General features: G+C 42.6%; 1 protein-coding gene across 3 annotated transcripts in view; it reads left to right on the top strand.

Annotated features, from left to right (window-relative positions):
- The window catches only part of prkcq (protein kinase C, theta), a 158603-nt gene that overhangs the window by 53143 nt on the left and 88997 nt on the right, over window positions 1-16463 (top strand). For 2 of the 3 annotated variants that reach the window (XM_048554528.2, XM_059654463.1), the window contains exon 1: window positions 9622-9772. In XM_048554528.2, the coding sequence (XP_048410485.2) occupies window positions 9622-9772 (151 nt within the window). Of the gene's footprint in view, window positions 1-9621; window positions 9773-16463 lie in introns of those variants that run through there. The other variant, XM_048554527.2, reaches the window with a different exon arrangement.

Below are 16463 nucleotides of genomic sequence, written 5' to 3'. Positions count from 1 at the left end.
ATCTCAACACGGACTGTGCCACATGTTATAGTTCATGTTGTCACTCCAGTTGCATAATGTTTCTGGTTGAAAGGGATAGAACCTCCAAATCTTGTTTTGACAGCCATCAAGCAATGAGGGAAGACTCCGAAATAGAGTCATAGAGTCATACAGCATGGAAACAGACTCTTTGGCCCATCTCATCCATGCCAACCAGATATCCTCAATTAATCTAGTCCCATTTGCCAGCATTTGACCCATACCCCTCTAAACCCTTCCTGGTCAAGTATTTGTCCCAATGCATTTTATATGTTGTAATTGTACCAGCCCTCATGACTTACTATTGCAGGTTGCATGATACACGCATCACCTTCTGCATGAAAGAGTTGTCCCTTTCCACTCTCACATTAAACCTATGCCCTCTAGTTTTGGACTCCCCTGCCCCAGGGAAAAGACCTTGGATATTCCCCCTATCCATGCCCCTCATGATTTTATAAACCTCTATAAGGTCACCCCTCAGCCTCCGACGTTCCAAGGAAAATAGCCCCAGCCTATTCAGCATCTGTCCAAAGATCAAACTCTCCAACCCTGGCAACATCCTTGTAACTCGTTTCTGAACCCCTTCAAGTTTCATAACATCTTTCAAAGATGGTTGAAAGTTTTATTCACTAATCGTTCCAGCTCACAGTTCCCTTGACAGGTGCCAGTGGAATATATTTTTAACCTTGTTGAGGTTATGTTATACTTCAAATGTTCAACTCTGTCAAGAGCATCAGGATCTAAACAGTTGGCTCAATGCTGTCAATCAGGCCAGCACTAGCTGCTTTACTGGCAGCGAAGACACTTTCCACTAACACTGCAAATGCACACGTATGGCGAAATTGAATGGGCAGATAAGAAGTTTAGCGATTGAGAATCTCTGAATTAATACAAGAACAGAGAGAAATAATGAGGCTAAGTTTGGGAGAAAGCTGGCAATTGATGGGCCAGTTATTCCAGTCTTTAAGGAACAGGAGGAGGTCACGTATCCTTACATGTGCCATTCCTGCCACACTCAATAACTGATCCTCATAGCTGGCTTTTCCTCAGACCCCTTAAGGCTCACTAGACTTTGTCAATCTTCAATTTAAAATTAAGCGACAATTGTCATTTGCAGCAGAGATTCCAAGCTACTTCCGTTGAAGAAATGTTTCCTAAATTTCACCCAGCTCCAATTTTTAGACAGTTTCCCCAAGTCTTAGATTCCTCATTGAACACAAATTATTTCTGTATAGCTATCCTTTCTGTTCTCCTTCGCATCTTTAATAGTTTGATCGATTCATTTCTTAACAGGTATGGCAGAGAGGACAGATCTCTCCTTGTGACTTAACTCTTGGAGTCCAGCTTTCTTTCTCACAAATCTAAATTTCACAAAGAAATGCACTTTGTTTGTTGGCGACTCAAATGTTGATGGTCATAGTCTGAAGTCACATGACACCAGGTTATAGTGCAACAGGTTTACTCGAAATCACAACTTTCCTTCGTCATCTGATGAAGGAACAGTGGTCTGAAAGCTTGTGATTTCAAATAAACCTGTTGGACTATAACCTGGTGTCATGTGACTTCTGACTTTATCCACCCCAATCCAACACTGGCACCTTCATATCATTGTTGATAGTCATAAATTCAGAAGAAAGCAAAGACCAAAATGGGTAGACAGACTGCTGTAACTTCGGGTGATGAAACCAGAAGGTAACAGATTCCAAGGAATCATTCTTGCCTTCACTTCGTGAGTTGAAGGAAATGAAATGGAAATGAAGCCTGTGGGGATTTCTGCAACTAATCTCACCATATACCAACCTCCAGGGGGCAGTCTTTGGCTTAGTAATGACTGGTGTACAGGATTTGGCAGGTGAAGACAAGAGCCTCATTCTGGAATTGGTTGACCTTTAGCGAGGTCACACGTTTGATGAGGGTGGACATTGCGTAGTCATATCGGACGTAAAACCTGGTAGTTAGGGCCACACAAGAAGCATTCACAGCCTAGCCTTCACACTAGACCCTCTGGGAAGTTACAATGACTGAAACTCATCAAGCGAGAGAGAGAGAATGGAAAGTCACTTCAAAGGAACCTGCCTTGAAGAGTTGCTTTATGGACTGGAATATAATAATGGCTGCTTATTACCCAATCTTGAGTTGGCATTAAACAATGACTGATGTAACATTATTTAATTATGATACCAAGCAAAGTTCAGGAAAAGCCCGTGGAGCTGTGGCAGTGTTCTTTCCTCTGAGCCATGAGACCTCATTTATGTCCAATCTGCTCCAGAGGTGTGTAATAACATCTCTGACCAGGTTGATTACAAATATCTAAAAAACAAAGCCTTTTTTTCTGGATCTTTGATAATGTCCTTTAAACTCAGGAGATATGTAGACAGATATCCTTCACTCTCTGTTAATTTCACCAGAGTTCAGGCAGGCGAGCAATAACATTGTAGGAAGTAGATTTACACCACATAAGTGCCATGCAATGATCATCTCACACAAAAGACAATCAATGCATTTCTTCACATTACTGAATGAATGAATGGCATTCAAAATGAATACCCCATTATCAACAATTTTAAGGAATAACTCTGACCAGAAACGTGATGTGGAGGTGCCGGAGTTGGACTGGAGTGGATAAAGTCAGAAGTCACACAACTCCAGATTATAGTCCAACAGCTTTATTTGAAATCACAAGCTTTCGGACCACAGCCCCTTCGTCAGGTGCAGCGAGAGAGAAGTGCACACAGACACGGTTTATAGGCAGAGAGACAAAGGGCAGAGAGATCAAACGGTCATAGAACTGGTGCGAGCGGACTGTCGGAAGATAAGTCTCTGCAAGTGACCAAGAGTGTTAGACAGTGAGTAAAGTCTCCACGGCTGATAGCCAGTAAAGGGATGACCCATAACCCAATGAAATGAGGTAGAGAGATGATCACAAAAAATTGAAAATAAGGTGATGCTAGAGATGAACTAAGTGACTGGAATCAGATGCTGAATTTCAAAATTCTGAAAACTAAGAGAGATCATAACAATTTATCAAGGTGACGCCGTAAAAACAGGACAGTAAGGAAGGTTTTCCAGATTTGTGCTCAGATGTGGAGGAATGTGACAGACCCCTGAAGGTGTTGAAGGACACCCTTATAAGAACGGATACGATGCTCAACTCATCGATTGCCAGTTCTCATGGGATAAGACTGATAGTGTACCCTACGGTGTCCAGTACTTCCCCATTTTCTTTACAGCCTTCAACATGTCATCGATGATGACGAGCACCTCACCCAGATCTTCCCTACGCCTCCACTTCTCACCTTCAAACAGCTACCAGACCTCAAATACTCCATTGTTCACAGCACATTACCCAGGCTTCAGGGACAATATTGACCACAACACCACACAACTCTGTCATGGCAACTTCTGTAAGACATGTCAGATCATGGGCACTGACACTACCATCACATGTGGGAATACCACCCACCAGGTACATGGCAGATACTCGTGTGACGTGACCAAAGTTGTCTATCACACGTGCTGCATGTAAGGATACCCCGAGGCATGGCATGGACCATACAGGCATGGACCATACAGGCATGGCATTGATGGATAAATGGGCAACTATCGCCAGACAGGGATGTTTCCTCCCAGTTGGGGAACACTTCAGCGGTAAACGGCATTCAGCCTCCAATCTTCCGGTAAACATCCTCCGAGGTGGACATTGAAATATACAACAGTGCAGAATCACCAAGCAGAAACTGATAGCCAAATTCTGCACCCATGAAGGTGGCCTCACCCGTGAACTTTGTAGTGCTACATGTGACCCCATCACACTGTTCTGTCTCTGCAAAACCTTCCTTACTGACCTGTTTTATCACCATCACCTTGATAAAGTGTTATGATCTCTCTACCTTAATTAGTTTGTACAGTTTTAAATTCAGCATGTGATTCCAGTCATTTAGTTTGTCTCCAGCACCATCTTATTTTTAATATTTTATAATTATCTCTCTGCTTCATTTTAATTAAGTTCTGTTTCATCCCTTTGATGGCTATTCAGCTGTTCACACTTTACTCACCGTCTGACACTCCCGTTGTATCACACAGTTGTATGATTTGTTTTTGATCTCTTTGCCTATAAGCTCTGTATCTGTGTGTTCTTCTCTCTCGCTGCAACTGACGAAGGGGCTGTGCTCCACAAGCTTGTGATTTTAAATAAATTCGCTGGGCTATCACCTGGTTTTGTGTGACTTCTGACTTTGTCTGACCAGGAACTAAACTGGACCATCTCTGTTCATACAAAAGTAGGTCAGTGGTTGGAATCCTGCAGCGAGGAGCTCATCTCCTGTCTGCCCAAAGCCTGTCCAGAATATACTCGGCACTAGTCAGGAGTGTGATGGAAGTAATTGGAGCTCCAACAACATGCAAACAGAGGCACAATGTTTTCTGTAGGCATATAAGGAGTAAAGTGATGGAACAATGGATGTGTAGATGCCAAAAAGGACATGTATAGATGAAAGCAGGGAGACTGGCTGAGGTTTTAAACAAATGCATGGCATGTTTTTACCAAGGAAACAGATGTTCACTAGGCCATAGTAATGGAGAAGGAAATGTATTCATTTACAGCAGTCAAAATTTATAAGGACGAGATAAATGACAGGCTGTCTGAGGTGACTGAACTGAAACACACAAAATCCTTGACTAATAGCTGTCAAAAGGATGTTTCCTCTTGTGGAAAAATCTAGAACCAGGAGTTATTGTTTAACAATAAGGGGCACCCACTTAAAATAGGGATAAAGGGAAAAAAAATTTCCCTCAGAAGTTTACAAGTTTCATGAATTCCCTTCCTCAAAGCACAGTAGATGCAGAACCTTTAAGTATTTTTAAGGCAGTGATAGATCTTTTCTTGATGACCAAGGGTTGAAAGATTATTGGTGGTACGCAGAGACGAAAAGTTGAGGTTCAAATCAGATGTGTCATGATCCTTTTGAATGGGCAGCAGACTCGAGGGGCTGAGTGGCCTACTCATGTTCATTGTTTGTACTTAAAGTTGACCAGGGACAAGGACTGGATGAAATGTATCTGAGATTTTTGAAGGAAGTGAGAGTGAAATTCCAGAGGTACTGGTCAAAACAGAATTCCTTAAACTGAGATTGCTGGTGGACTGGAGAACTGCAAACATAGAACTATACAGTACAGAAGAGGCCCTTCAGCACATTGAGTCTGCAATGACAAAAATCTTCTGTAACTCTACACTTAGTCCCACTTCCCAGAACTTCCATGTACTAGCATTCCAAGTGCTCATCCAAGTACTTATTAAAGGTTCTGACATTTCACACCTGAAGTACCCTCTGAGGCATTGCATTCCACACCCTCAACATCCTCTGGGTGAAAATATTTTTCTTGAAATCCCCTCTCAATCTCCAACCTTTAGCCTCTAGCCTAACATTATGCCTCCTTATTATTGACTCTTCAACTAAGAGTAATAGCTGTTTCCTATCCAACCATGCCAATGCCCCCAAACCACACCCCCCTCCCATAATCTTAAACTCTGGCCCCCTCTTAACCTTCTTTGCTACAAAGGAAACAACTCGAGCTTATCTAGCCTCTCTTCAGAGGTAAATTGCTCCACTCTGGTGAATCTATCGTGTGGTGACCAGAAATGCACACCGTGCTCCAGCTGTGACCCAACCAAAGGCGAGAGAGAGCACAGAAGAGATTGATAAGAATGGCTTCAAGGATGAAATACAGGGCTGGGACGCCCTGCCAACCCAAGCCCCTCAACGCCCCCAACCTGACTCTTCTAAACTGCCAACCTTGCCACCTGCCTCTGCCCGAAACCTCTGACACCCCCAACACTACCCGACATCCATAAATAACGTGCTGACCTCTAACTCATTTACCTTCCAATGTACCCTTCCCTATCCCCTCATCATTCACCTGCCCACTGCCTTCCATTCCCCTCACCACTTCCCCCTTCTCCTGCTGCCTCCCTACCACCACACCACTCTCCCAACTCCCAATCCCATCACCACCCCCCGCCACCTACCCTTCTCCCGCTGCCTCCCTACCACCACACCGCTCAGCCAACTCCCAATCCCCTCACCACTCCTCTGCCACCTACCCTTCTCCCGCTGCCTCCCTACCACCACACCGCTCAGCCAACTCCCAATCCCCTCACCACTCCTCTGCCACCTACCCTTCTCCCGCTGCCTCCCTACCACCACACCGCTCAGCCAACTCCCAATCCCCTCACCACTCCTCTGCCACCTACCCTTCTCCCGCTGCCTGCTTACCTACATCATCCACTCACCTTTCACACCTGCCCACTATCCAAAGCTTTTCGATGAGGATTTGGACATCAAAATGTTTCACTTTAGTCACACAATAGTTGACGTTCTAAAAAGGGGTGTGGCTTCCCTTCCCATGATGGTGCTACACTATAAGGATCCTGGATGTGAGTTTGCTCGCTGAGCTGGAAGGTTCGTTTTCAGATGTTTCGTCACCATTCTAGGTAACATCATCAGTGAGCCTCTGGCGAAGCGCTGGTGTTATGTCCCGCTTTCTATTTATCTGGTTAGGTTTCCTTGGGTTGATGATGTCATTTCCTGCATTGGTGATGTCACTTCCTGTTCTTTTTTTTATGGGGATGGTAGATTGATTTGGAGCCAATGTGTTTGTTGATGGAGTTCCGGTTGGCATGCCATGCTTCTAGGAATTCTCGTGCGTGTCTCTGTTTGGCCTATCCTAGGATGGATGTGTTGTCCCAATCAAAGTGGTGTCCTTCCTCATCTGTATGTAAGGATACGAGTGATAGTGGGTACAGATGAGGAAGGACACCACTTTGATTGGGACAACACATCCATCCTAGGACAAGCCAAACAGAGACACGCACGAGAATTCCTAGAAGCATGGCATTCCAACCGGAACTCCATCAACAAACACATTGATTTGGAGCCAATCTACCATGCCCTGGGAAAAAGAACAGGAAGTGACATCACCAACGCAGGAAATGACATCACCAACCCAAGGAAACCTAACCAGATAAATAGAAAGCAGGACATAACACCAGCGCTTCGTCGGAGGCTCACTGATGATCTTACCTAGAATGGTGACGAAACGTCTGAAAACTAACCTTCCAGCTCAGCGAGCAAACTCACATCCAGAACCTCAACCTGAACTACAAATCTTCTCAAAACTCGCTAACTATATGGATCCAGCCAGATTAAAGCTATGCTTCCCATTTCTGGAGTATCTGTTTTCAGAACCCAGGCCCAGCAATGTGAGTCTACAGATAGAGTAACAAAGTAGCAACCTGACAGGGATCAATCTCCCCAAAGATTTCGACCAGAATCATGTCTCCCTTACTGTTCTTGAATCAATATCCTGGAACACTCTCCTTTCATAGCAGCGTGAATGTATCATACACCACCTTAGGAAAGATAATGGCCTTGTGGTACTAATGCTAGACTGTTAATCTAGAAATGCAGCCAAATTTCTGCGGAACTGGGTTCAAATCCTAACATGACAAATGGCGAAATTTGTAATTCAATAAAGAAACCGCAATTCAGAGTCTAATGATGACTACGAATTGTCACGAAAAACCCACCTGGCTTATTAATGTCATTCAGGGAAGGAATTCTGCCATCCTTACCTGGTCTGGCCTACATGTGACTGCAGACCCACAGCAATGTGGTGACTCTTAACTGCCCCCTGGGCAAATAGGGATGGGGCAATAAACACTGGCCTACACAGCGACGCCCATATTCCATGAATGAATTAAAACAACCGTAGACTGCAATGAGACTGAGACCCAAGAAAGCTCGACCACCAGTCTGACTCTGCCGTCTGCTGTCGGGAGGCTAAAGGAAATTTTTTTGACTATGCGGTTGCTGTGGCTAGTCTGTAAATGTACTTTGTACTTGATGCATATGGTGAAATAGTGCAGATAGCTGTAACAGTTTTATCTGATGCACTATTGCTACTAATGTGGAAGTTTGTTTTTAAGTAGTTTCCATCCTTACATGCACAGGCCCTCAGAAAATGATTGCTGGGCAGCAGTCCTTTATTATTTGGAACACGGCTATACTGTAATTACAAAGGGACCTTTATTCCCTCCAGCCTGTCCTGGCCCAGGTAGATTCAGCACTTGATAGCTCCCCAAGCAAGATTCCTTTAGCACTTTAAACACCTCAGTCAGATCATTCCTGATCCTTAACTTAAATAAGTACAAACCAGGTTTGTGCATCCTGCTGTTATCATTGTAACCTTTTAAAAACCGGTCCAATTTCGGTATGGAAGGCCTCCACTTGTGTCTGAGGCATTAGGATTTAACTAGATGCTCCAGTCCTGTCTATGCTGCCCAGCTGATCACCTCATGCCTGGTAGTGGTCAGGTTCCAAAAAGAGAACCACACACTGACCTCATAAACTCCAGAGTTATCTCCTACAAAACAGCCATAAGACCCTGCTGCTTTAAGGTTAATCTCTTCAAAACATTCTGATTCATGATGGATTGGCAAATCACTCCACTCCATTGGCCTCATGAAGTCCCAGGTTATTTCGCAAGAGACTGGGTCAATTAAATGTTCAGAACTGAGTGCGATCCATCGCAGGATGAGCAGCAAAGGTGAGAAAATGACTCCTGACTGAAGCAAAATTCACTTTCGCTCTGAGTATCTGAAGGACTGAGATTCCACTGTGTTTAACAAACATAATGATGTGCTTGAAATTCATCCATGCACTCTTTCAACAGGGATCTGACTTTTCTTAGTGGCTAATACTTTTGATAAAATACTGGGTAAAATTACCCTGTGTGAACAGGCAGGCAAGAATATTAAGCACCACATTAATGAATTTGTCTTGAGCATTTTCTTTTGCCAATTTCCCACACCCCTGACACCTCACGCACCCCTCTCCCACCCAACACCAGACAATACTTTCAAAAAAAAAGTGAAATCGTGAAAGGGATCAGTCACCTTAAATAAAAACCACAAGAACTGCGGACGCTGTCAATCAGGAACAAAAGCAAAGTTGCTGGAAAAGCTCAGCAGGCCTGGCAGCATCTGTGAAGGAAAAAACAGAGTTAATGTTTCGGGTCCGGTGACCCTTCCTCAGAACTGTCCCCGGACCTGAAAAGTTAACTCTGTTTTTTCCTTCACAGTTGTTGCCTGACCTGCTGAGCTTTTCCAGCAGCTTCCGTTCTTGTTCAGTCATCTTAACATGGCCAGGTCTAAAATCCTAAACTATATATTTTTTTCCGATTCTCTTTGTGTTGCTCTAAATGCTGGGGGAGGGTATAAACCTTTCTGAGTTAAGTTTCTATGGTTGAAACTATCCCATTTCTGAAATATGACTGTCCTGGATGCTGTGACATTCAGTGGGAGGGTGAAGCGAACCCCACTTCCTTCTCTCTGGGTGCTCTCCAGTTTATGGCATGACTCCTCCTCCCTTGTGACACATGAGACTGCTTGGCCCAGCTTCTTTTTTTATCTCACTTGTCCTCACAGAGAAGGAAGTAAGTTAGCAGTTGGTTCCGATGAGCTATTGGTTCCTGTCAGACCCTCTCTTTGTCGCCTATGAGGCTTGATGATTTGGTTGTTCCTTAGCCTAACTCCAATTGTTCATGATGTTATACCAAGGTCTGACTGTCAAGATTTCCGAAATGGCTCCTTTCCTTCGGATTGGCTTCTCCAACTTTGACATCGGTCTGTGCCCACAAGCCGAGGATGTCCAGAACCCTTACTGCGCTGTCATTGTGAAAGAACCAGTAGACACAGGTAAAGCCGTGACTTATCAAATCATCCGCTGATATTGTGCTTTCACCTTTCTGAATGTTACATTAAACTTAAGTTGTGTGTTTATATGATAACCCACCAATTACTACAAGCGAATAATGCAGTTAGCAATGTGTTACAATCTCACTTGTCTGGCATCCTGGATTATTTGCAGAAGCTGCTGCGTGTGGCAGGGTTTCACACAGCAATGTTTATCTAAGGCAGTTGTTTGCATAACAATGCCAATTTCAGGATGGTCTCTGCTCAAAGAATTGCAGACCTGAGCTGTTCTCCCAGCTCCACATAGCATTCCTACTCAGAGGAAGTGTGAGTCGACACCTATGTGTGTCTCTAACATATACAGAGGTCCACAGATAACAGAAATTGGCTTTGAATGTGCCTCACACCACCTTTTCAAACTGGCTTCCTCAATAGCAGTGGTTATACTGTAGCCTGTGTAAAACTGAAAGCCGTGTTCCAAATAATAAGAGCTGAATTCAGCTCTTGTAGGTGATCTCACATTGCTGTTAGTTTGAAATGAATTTGCAACCCGAATGATGTTACAAACTGTATCAATTCAGAAAATAAATTGCTTTGCACATTTATAAATGACTACAGCAGAGCTACATGGTGAAAAAGGTGTAATATTCTGACAAAGGCCTTGATCTTGCTTTCAATGAATTAATACTTTCATTACAGCAACACACAAAAGGATTTTACACTGATGTACTTCTTACTAGTGCCATACAGAACAATTTGCATCTGGTAATGTTGACAGCTAATGAGTTCTGACATTTCTTCACTCTCAGTAGGAATACCGCTGACTGCCTCACTCAGTTTTACGTGAAGGAAAAAAACAGAGTTCATGTTTCAGGTCCGATGACCCTTCCTCAGAACTGAGTTATAATAAGTGTTATAATAAGTTATAATAAATGAGTTTAATAAAGTTTTTGGTCGCTTGTTTTTCAATCAAAGAAAACAACATAAAACTGAAAAATGAAAGAACTGCAGATGCTGTAAATCAGGAAACAAAACAGAAGTTGCCTGAAAAGCTCAACAGGTCTGGCAGCATCAGTGAAGTTCATGTTTTGGATCCGTTGACCCTTCCTCAGAACTCCGAAACATGACCTCTATTTTTTCCTTCACTGATGCTGCCAGACCTGCTGAGCTTTCCCAGCAACTTCTGTTTTGTTTTATTAAATTTTGAGTATGAAGGACAGAGTATCAGATGGGATATGTTGTGGGAACTCTTGAATTGAATTATTTTTGTGTAACGGGACCTCCAGCAGAAAGGGGTGGTGGTGAGGGAGGGCAGCTAGAGCAGACTTGTGATAGAAAGACAGGTTGTGTTTGGCACAGAGAGGGATGATAGGGGAGGCAGACCACTTAAAGACATTCCTCAGCCCAGTGTCGCCACAATAGTCATTCCATGCATGTGGCATAAATAGCTCAGTGTTCACCCTTCATTTCCCTTCCTGTTTGCAATGCTTTGATGCCAGTAGATTAAAGTATCCCCGCTTCATGATCCTTGGGCTGTAAATGTGTTCAAATCTTACGGAACATTTGTATGAGCTCGCTCCCAGTTTAGCACATTGAGTAGAAGTGTCCCCACAACCACAAACTGCCTGAAACATTTGTACCTATCTTCACTGCTGGGGATAAAATAAAGTGAAGAACTGCAAATGCTGGAGATCTGAAACAAAAGGAGAAATTAACTGTAGAAACTCAGCAGGTCTGGCAGCATCTGTGGGAAGAAATCAGAATTAATGTTTTGAGTCTGATGAAGAATTGCTGGGCTCAAAATGTTAACTCTGTTTTCTTCCCACTTGCTAAGACCTGCTGAGTTTCTACAGCAATTTCAGGTTATGGTTCTCTGGCAGGAGTCCTGAATCATCTTCAGAGATTGAAAAACCTGAGAAGTTTTTGGTTTCACATTTGTAAATGTTTCATTCTGTAACATATTAACTGAAGATGGCTGAATAATTTCTCCCAGGGAAGTTTTATTGAATGTTTAGATTTGAGGTCAGTATATAAACCCTGAAATCACAATGGGCACAGGTGCAAACTCAGCTTTAGCAAGGGCCTGAATATTCTGCTTAATAAATAATGACAAATAGATTTATAGCAGATTAATCAAACTAATATTTATGTCAGTCTTCACTGTACAAGACACAAGTAATATCTCAGAAACAGCTGTATGCCAGGAAATGGGAGAAAGGGTAATGTTGTAACTATGGACTTACAAATCCCTGGGTCCTGATGGACTTCGTTCTATGTCTTAAAAGAAATGACCTGTGAAATAGTTGTTGCATTGGTTTTAATTTTCCTGGATTGGGGGAATATTCCTTTAGATTGAAAAGCAATGAATGTAAGCATGCAGTATAGTGAATACAACTCCTTTATTCAAAAAGGGATTCAGAATGAAGAAAACGGTGGGCTCGACATCTGACATAAGGAAGATATTAGAAGCTGTTATGAAAAATGTTCAGCAGAGTTCTTAGAAAATTAGAAATGTTTAAGATAATCAGGCTGATTGAATATGATTTTAGAGTCAACATTTTGTGAAAGGCAAATCATATTTAACCAATTTACTGGAGTTCCTTAAGGAAGCGCCATGTTCTCAATAAATTAAACATAGATAACACAATGTGGAGCTAGAGGAACACAGCAAGCCAGGCAGCATCAGGGGAGCAGGAAAGCTGATGTTTCGGGTCTGTGCTATCTCTGATTCCAGCATCGGCAGTTCTTACTATCTCAAAGATTTTAAACATAAATGGGTTGTTTTTGGTTTTGGAAATAGTATGCCACAGGAATGAGTGCTAAATTTGCTGACGGCATACAGGTAGATCAGAAAGTATGCCATCAAGAGGACATAAGGAGGTTACAAAGGGACATAGATAATTGAAGTGAATGGGCAAATATCCAGCAAACGAGATGGGGAAATGTGAAATTTGGAAAAAAGAATAAAAAAGGACATATTATCTAAAAGGCTCTAAGCTTCAAAGTTCTGAATTACAGAAGGATCTGGGTGTCCTAGTGAATGAACTGTAATTGTTAGCCTGCAGGTAGAGCAAGTAATTAGGAAAACTATTCATTAGGGGCGTTTAAGTGACTCTTGGATAGGCAGATGGATGGTAGTAAAATGTATGGTATGCAGGGTAATAAAGTGTGAAGCTGGATGAACACAGCAGGCCAAGCAGCATCTCAGGAGCACAAAAGCTGACGTTTCAGGCCTAGACCCAGGCCTGAAACGTCAGCTTTTGTGCTCCTGAAATGCTGCTTGGCCTGCTGTGTTCATCCAGCTTCACACTTTATTATCTTGGATTCTCCAGCATCTGCAGTTCCCATTATCACCAGTATGCAGGGTAATTTGATCGTAGAATAGCATAACATGTCAGTTCAACATCATGGGCCGAAGGGCCTGTACTGTGCTGTACTGTTCTATGTTCTATTTATTGTTATTGTTTATGACAAGAGGAATTGAACATTAAAGCAGGGAGGTTATACTGGGCACTGGTAAGAATATATGTGAAGTATTATGTACAGTTTTCAGCTCCTTATTTCAAGAATGATGTAGTGTTTGGAAGCAGTTCAGTGATGTTTTAGGAAACTAATATCTGGAATTAGTGAATTGTCTTATGAGGAATGGGTTAGGTTCGGCTTGTAGCTGCTGAGAAGAGTAAGAGATGACTTGATTCAAATATGTAAGATCTTGAGAGGTCTTGTGAATATGTAGAGGATATTTCCTCTTGTGGGGGAATAGGCTCACTGTTTGAAAAATAAACATTGGCTGCCCAGAGATAAGAAGGAACATTTTCTCACAAAGGGTCTTGAGTCTTTGGAACTCTTTTCTTAAAAAGATGGTGGAAGCAGAGTGTTTGACTATTTTTAAAGCAGAGGTAGATAGATTCTTGATTAAAACAAACAGAATGAAAGGTTATGACAGGCAGGCAGGAATGTGGAATAATCAGGAGGTAATGCAGACTTGAGGGGCCAAATGGCCTACCCTTGATCTTAATTCATATGCTTCTATGATTTTTGTTTAAAATATATGGCGCAACTGATTTTTAGTGAGAGCTTTAAATGGCCTGTTTCTTTAACAATGATTGTTTAGTGAAAAGCCCATCCAATGGAAGTAAATGTGCAGGCAAACCTTCAAATTACAAATTAATATTATTACTTACAAAGGGATTTTTTTAAATTGTGAAAATGTTATTTTGACTATGGTACCAGATAGTCTCCTCTCCAAAGAAGGTCTAAGTAGCTTTCTTGATTGGTGACACTATCACAACCTCTAAATTTATCTAAATTCACCACTCCCTCAGCAGCATTCTGAGACTGCCAAATGTCAGATCTACAGAGTTCTGAGCAACTGGACAAGATTAATTCCACAACAACACATCCTTTCTATAGAGGCTTGACCGCTGAGACCCACAAGAAGCATCGCAGCTGAGGAACCTAATTATTAAGCTCCTTCCTGGGCCATGCATTGGAGTTAAGATTGACCACAAGTGTTGCCTAGTCACCCATACCCATAGAAAGAATATTCCTGCAGGGATATGGTCCTTATTTCTACAAAGGATGTGGGCCTTGCGAGCAAGACCAGCATTTGTTACTCATCTCAAATTTCATCTGAGCTGAGTAGCTTGCTTGGCAATTTCAGGGGATAGGTGGAACTCTGTAGATAGGGGTGGCGCAACGCCTTTCTGAACAGTAAATTGGATGGTATTTTTGCAACAAATAACAATGGTCGGTTTCACTGAAATTAGTTTTATATTCTATATTTTTATTAATTGAACAAAATAACATATAAATAATACATTTATATGATATAAATAATAAATAACTGAATTGCGAATCCATTAGATGCACCGTTGGGATGTGACCACAAGTGCCCATAATATTGCTTGGGCCTCAGATTCCTAGACCAAATTTCCTCTTTGGCCAAACACTCAGAAGAAAATAGTTATGTTTGTTCATTAATACATGTTTCAATTCGACATATATCAGGAGTGAGATAGGACTTTTCTTTGAAGTCGAGTCACAAACAGATGGCCAGGTTTTAGAACGAGGTCACTGCTAACTTGTAACTATGATCTGCCCCCAAGCCATTTTAAGACACAACCTTACTGACATGCAGCTGGCAAATTGCAAACGTCCAGAAGCTGCTTGCAGTCTGAGGTTTGGTGGGAAATTATCCAGCATACGCTGAGCTATCATAGTGGAACTGCAACCCTGATGGATCATCAAGCAGATTGGTAGTTCATTCATTCACTCTCTTCACACCTGATGTACAGTGGCTGTAGTATAGCCATCGACACCAAGGCTCCTCCAACAATCCCTTCCAAACCTGTGACCTCAGCCACCCAGAAGGACAAGGGCAGCAGGTCCAAGGAAAACCCACCATCTCTGCAAGATCATCTCCACTTCACACCCCATCCTGACCTCGAGCTATATCACCGTTCCTTCATCATTGCTGTGTCAAAATCCTGGAATTCCCTTTATATTAGCACGAGGTGGACATATACTTTCGTGTGTGAAGAAATGCAAAATACAAGCTCAACAAACTCTTCTCCAGAGCAACTAGAGGTGGATAACAAATGCTGGCCAAGCCAGTCGCTCTTACATCCCTGAACAAGTTACAAAAAAGTGGTGGGAACTCTCTCACTCCTCCTGATCCCACACAAATAACGGGGAGGCAAGAGCCTAGTGGTTGTATCACTGGACTGTTAATCCAGAGCCCAGATAATATTCTGGGGACCTGGGTTCAAATCCCTCCATGACAGATGGTGGTATTTGAATTCCATAAAAATCCGGAATTAAGAATCTATTGATGACCGTGAATCCATTGTCAATTGTTTGGAATACCATTTCTGGTTCACTGATGTCCTTTAGGGAAGGAAACTGCCATCATTACCTGGATTGGCCCACATGTGACTCCAGACCCTCAATGTGTTTGACTCTTAACTGCCCTCTGGGCAATTAAGAATGAGCAATAAATGCTGCCTAGCCAGTGACGCCCCTCATCCCATGGATGAATTTTAAAAAATTATTTTTCAAAGAAACTTCTAGCACTCCATCCAAGGGCCTTTGTTTAGGCTATTCAGTAGGTGGTGCAAATGAGTGGAATACAAGATGCAGAGATAATGGAAAATGCAGATGTGGGAGAATCCGAGATAACAAAGTGTGGAGCTGGATGAACACAGCAGGCCAAGCAGCATCTTAGGAGCACAAAAGCTCGCAGTGAGGTTAAAATTGTATCAGAGATAAAGGGGATAATGTGTGCTCCTAAGATGCTGTTTGGCCTTCTGTGTTCGCCCAGCTTTACACTTTGTTATCTCAAATACGTGATGCACACTGATTGTCCATCCCTAATTGCCCTTGAGAAGTTGGTGGTTGAGTTGCTTTCTTGAGCTTTTTCAGTCCCTGTGTTGTGAGTACACCCACAATGTCCTTAGGGAGGGAATCCCAGGATTTTTACCCAGTGACACCGAAGGAATGACAATATACTTCCAAGTCAGGATGGTATGTGGCTTGGAGGAGAACTCGCAGAGGCTGGTGTTCCCATCTGTCTGCTGTCCTTGTCTTTTGAGATGGCAGTAGCCCTGGGTTTGGAAGGTGCTGTCTGAGGAGGCTTGGTGAATTTCTTGTTTACTTAAGGCTGGGTGTGGGCTGAGAGAAAAATAAACAAACT

This window comes from Stegostoma tigrinum, chromosome 25 (genome assembly GCF_030684315.1).
Source record: "Stegostoma tigrinum isolate sSteTig4 chromosome 25, sSteTig4.hap1, whole genome shotgun sequence".
Taxonomy (NCBI): domain Eukaryota; kingdom Metazoa; phylum Chordata; class Chondrichthyes; order Orectolobiformes; family Stegostomatidae; genus Stegostoma; species Stegostoma tigrinum.
Note: the sequence above shows the minus strand (reverse complement) of the source record. Positions and strands in the feature narration are given on the sequence as shown.